This window comes from Anarrhichthys ocellatus, unplaced genomic scaffold (assembly GCF_004355925.1).
Source record: "Anarrhichthys ocellatus isolate YVR2014 unplaced genomic scaffold, GSC_Weel_1.0 scaffold31, whole genome shotgun sequence".
In the NCBI taxonomy this organism is placed as follows: Eukaryota; Metazoa; Chordata; class Actinopteri; order Perciformes; family Anarhichadidae; genus Anarrhichthys; species Anarrhichthys ocellatus.
Genome location: NW_022280061.1, coordinates 3,079,901 through 3,084,767, shown reverse-complemented (window position 1 = coordinate 3,084,767; position 4,867 = coordinate 3,079,901). Strand labels below are relative to the sequence as shown.

The following is a 4,867-nucleotide window of genomic DNA, read 5'->3' as shown; positions in this document are numbered from 1 at the left end:
CTACAGCAGCCACGATACCAAACTCAAATAGACACAAAATCCCAGAGTGAATGAAAGACGAAACCAACACAAGCTCAAGTTCTTGGTCAAGCTCTTCACCTTGAGCTGAACACTGTGAACATAACAGTTACAATCATTCACATGATTACTGGGTGGAAGATCAGAGAAATGGCTTTCCTTTGGGTCACTGATGGAAGCTCTGCCTCCGAGGTGTTATTGCTGCGTCACTAAATAAACATAGTCTTTATTGAGCAACAAAGAGTCAGTATTTGCCACCAACTATCATCAATAAAGTGATCATGGGATGTGTTACAACAAAGCGAAGCTAATTTGGAGATTAAAGCGTCCGAGAGCTCCGTGAGAAACCAACTCGGCTCCCGTAAAAACACTTTAAGATGCAGAAAAACGGATTAAAATGTCACTGATGGTTGATTTGAAACGCAGGACCGCGTGACTCCTGTCTCACATAAAGTACAGGAGCTGCACTTTGACTGGGGATTAACGGTTGAAACAGGAACTTTTGTGTGTGTAGAAAGTGTGTGTAGGCGACGGCCTCGTAGTTTTCACATGAAGCAGTAGATCTCATCGTGGCCACAAAAGTTCCACCTTTTATCTCCGCTGTAGTTACTTCAGTCATTACAAACCAAGAAGGCACACTGAGAGAGGAGACCATCATTCACATGCAGGTCCACCTCCTCATCTCCCACCTTCTTATTTTTCACTAAGAGTTCCATAGCCGTTCCTCATAGCCATTTTGAGATGACCGTTGGAAGTCAAATCTTCTTCGAGGATGTTGTTCCTGGCAGCGAACATCTGGCTGATCTCCATAAAGGTTTTGTTCTTGGTCTCAGGAATAATGAAGATGGTGTAGACGGCCACTCCCAAGCAGACCACACAGAAGATCAGGTAACAGTAAGGACCTGTGGCGTTCTGTGGAGGAAGGACACACGAAGGCATGATCACAGAAAACAAATACTCCTCTGACTTTCTTTACAAAGTGCTCATTATTCAAGGAAAGTAAAAAGGAACAAATTGTCATCATTAACAAAAAATGTTCTCACTTTAAAACTACTACTTTTGGTCAATAATAGGACCTTTAGACAGAAACAGGGCGCAGGGACGCTAATAAAAGCAGATTAATGTGAATTTGATTCAATCTAAGTTTTTAGTTTTCATTATTCTGCACATTACTCTGTACTGTACTGATAAACTGCATTTGGTTGTTTCAGTACCTGTACTCTGCTCAGTGACAATGAAGTTGAATCTAATCTAATCTCCAGTGTTCGTTGTCCTCTGCAGCTAGAAAACATTTGGAGGAGCTGAGACTGAACGGAAACAGTAAAGTCAGCCTCCAGAGAACTGAGGGGAACTGCATAGTCGGGCGATACTTGTCTTTGGGTTATCACACAAGTATTTAAGCTGGTGTTCATTTGAAAAATATTGATTAGTCCAAGAAATGGAGGGAAGTTGGGGTGAGACTTACACATCATAAAAACATAAGTCTGAGGCTTTGTTTAGTCTTTTTTATATTCTTGTTGTGCTATCAGAGCCGCAGTCAGATGTAAAGTTTTTTATCAATTTATTCAGTTTGATTATAGAACAAAGATCGTCCGCGATAGGACTTTAGCGCCGATTAGCACAAAGGCTGAAGGCAAGGGGAACCTGCTAGCATAGCACAGCTCTGAAGCTGTTCTATTCATAGCTTTTATATTAAATTAAAACCATCAAATACCACGTGACGCCCATGTGTTTTTAACATTTGGGGCCAAAATTCATGCAGATTTACATCGTCGCTCTCAACGGGACACATAATCGTCCTCTTTACTTTGTGTCTGTTGAACTAGACCCGCACTGAGGACAACGAGAGACGGCAAGGTCACTTTTAATTAGTCGTTTTATTGGTATTTGGGGAGTCACCTACATTCCAACGAAACCGGACAGCCCATATCATAATTGCCATGAGTCTGAGACAACAGATCCCGGATGCAAAGTCAAGATGATCTTGATGTTCACAATGCCAACTATAGGCTTGAGATGCAAAATAAAGAAAACATTTGGGCACATGAGATTTGAGTTTGCTCTGACCTCCAGGAAGGGAAAGGCGAAGCCGATGGTGAAGTTGGACATCCAGTTGAGGCATCCGGCCACAGTGTAGGCAGCCGGTCGATGTGACTGCTTGAACAGCTCTGCAGTGATCAGGAAAGGCACACCGGCTACACGGAAGAGACAGAAAGGTTGTATTATTTTAAGCCACACTTTTGACAACATGGTTCATCTATTGGTCTGATCTAAGTAGGCATCAAGCTGTCATAATACAAATCACAGTTAACCACTCGGTGCACCTGCGTGAATCCATCGGGTGTTGTGAAATTAACACCAGCATCTTCATCCATCAATTAGTTTATCAATATTCCCACTCAGGGATATTCTTTGGCAGTCGTTCAAAATAAACAGAACAGTGATAGAACAAAATGATAAACATTCCTCGAGCCCCTTTTTGCTGTTATATTACACTGATATTTCTGCATGCACTTCATTACGTGTCCATTATCACTGAGTGATCATAGATTGATAAGAGAGGAGGACGTTTGTCAACTTGGCAAAAGTTCAACTCCGAACAGGAGACGGAATAGGTTCGCCAGGACTTGAGCAAGTCGTCAGTTTGATATGCAGCATCTCTGAGATGTTGTCCGGGCTTTAAACACATAATTCTTCATTGTTAGAAGTGAAAGCTATGAAGGAGAAATATGCATTAGTAAAAGCTCTAATGATGAGCCTTCCGAATGATGTCCTCATTATCTGTTCACGATAATTGCAGAGAGGAAGGTTTAATATCGTCAAAACAATAACAAGGCCATAATTTGTCAACATCTGCGGTATGTATGGGGGGCGCATTGTGCATGTGAGGTTTCGGCTGAAGGAAACCGCTAGCTTATGAACAATGAGCCATTAAAAGTCTAATTGCAGCTGCAGAAATCCTCGTCCGCATGCCGAGGAATAGATTTTTGCCGTCTTGACGAATGGCGCTATGTAAACCAGATTCGCTCTAATTCATCATCCTCACAGGTCCACTCAACGTGGCTCCCAAAGTTGTAAACTATTGCCTCTTAATTCAGTTCACTCAACTCATCCGGTATACAAATGGCTGTGGGAATGGAGGTAGTGTGGCAGTTATGATTTCCTAATTTACAAGACTAATGAAATACAATATCTCTTCACAGTCAGAGGAGGAGTCGGGAAGACGTGGTGGTGCTGTTTGAGATGTGGTGCCTGCTGTTGTGCAAGCTTCCAGCAGGGAGCAGTGTTATCTTACGCACAGCTGGCAGCCCGAGATCTAGTGTGGTTTCTGTGGACTGGAGATGTTCTTTTTCTTTCATCACGTGAGATGCAGAGAGGCTTTCTGAAGTGTTTACCTGGACCGATGCAGAAACCAGCAATAATCCCGACAACGCAGCCCACGCTGATGTAGCGCATGAAGGACAGCTGCGTCTGTGATTGGTCGAACACAAGTCAAGAGTCTGAAGTCACGAGTTGTAAACATCAGTACACAGTTTACAGGTTTTAATTATTCAATTGAGTCTGATTATACTAACATATTATGTACATAGAAGTAAACAGCTCTTTTTGTAGAAGTGATGGGACAAAACTGTATTCAAATGGACATCTGAAGCCAATATAAGGTGTCATGTGTTTGAGTCTGACAAATCCAGTGGATATCAACCGAATGGTCCAGCAGTTTAGTACACATTTCCATATTTTTGCTCTAATCCTTCTATCCTTCTACGCTCAACAGGGAAACAAAATTCTTTTATTCTAATTTAAAAGAAATCCACTCAGTTTGTGTGACTCAGAACGCTGAAGCCTCACGTAAGCTTCAGATAAACTTTAAAAACACAGAATGAGGACATTGATGTTAATGTATTCCTGATTAGCAGCGCATCAGATGACACTGTACCTGTAAGAGGACAGACACTGTGATGCCAGAACAGCAGAGACCCATGAAGAGGAAGCCGCCAATCATCAGAGGTCTTCTGCCCAGACGCTCGATAGTGAAACACTGCAAAACGGACAAAGAGGCGACATTATCAAGAAGACAGAAACAGGTGACTTTGTACCCTTTGATCATTAATTGCAACCCATTCCATGTTTACTGGTGCACCATCACCACATGCAGTATTTCAGTTCCACAATTTAATTGTGACGAGATGGCTATGGCGAGCGTGCACAATACGAGCACGCTGCATCTCAGCTACACGGGATGCAGTCGTTTTTAATGTTTTCAACTGCACCTGTGTTTTTCCTGCAGTGACAGGTCTACAGCCTAATCTAGTTCATAGAACTCTTCCCTAGATGGGCCTTCATGCAGTACAACTAACGGTTATTTCCTTTTTGAATTAATCAGTCTGTTCTTCATCAGTTGATTGATCAAGTCTATTCAAATGCTCATCACAAGTTCACGAAGCCAAAAGGTGATATATATATATATATATATATATATATAAATATATTATTTATTCATTTACAATCATTCAAAATGGAGAAAAGCAACAAATCCACACATTGGATTAACCAAACAATTGTCTGTGTCAGCACCATATGCAATAGTGTCATAATAGTGATATAATATTTCCATCTTGGTGTGTTTGAAGTGTGAACATGTCTACTCACCCCCAGCATCCCAGAGATGACCTCGATGGCACCAGTTGCCACAGTCGTGTACTGAATATGAGGTTCTGGGATTCCTGCGTTCTTAAAAATGTCATTTGTATAGAACCAGATCTGAAATTGAAAGTGACATGAAGCTTATTAATATGTCACACCACACACACACACACACACACACACACACACACACACACACACACAC

General features: G+C 41.8%; 1 protein-coding gene across 1 annotated transcript in view; it reads right to left on the bottom strand.

Moving 5' to 3' along the window:
- Window positions 1-257: 257 nt before the first annotated feature.
- Window positions 258-4,867, bottom strand: part of slc2a15b (solute carrier family 2 member 15b) — a 14,329-nt gene continuing 9,719 nt past the window's right edge. Inside the window, exons 8-12 of the mRNA XM_031864522.1 lie at window positions 4,669-4,779; window positions 3,956-4,057; window positions 3,414-3,489; window positions 2,086-2,213; window positions 258-930 (exon numbers count right to left, since the gene is read on the bottom strand). Of these exons, the coding sequence (XP_031720382.1) occupies window positions 712-930; window positions 2,086-2,213; window positions 3,414-3,489; window positions 3,956-4,057; window positions 4,669-4,779 (636 nt within the window). The 3' untranslated portion in view covers window positions 258-711. The remainder of the gene's footprint in view (window positions 931-2,085; window positions 2,214-3,413; window positions 3,490-3,955; window positions 4,058-4,668; window positions 4,780-4,867) is intronic.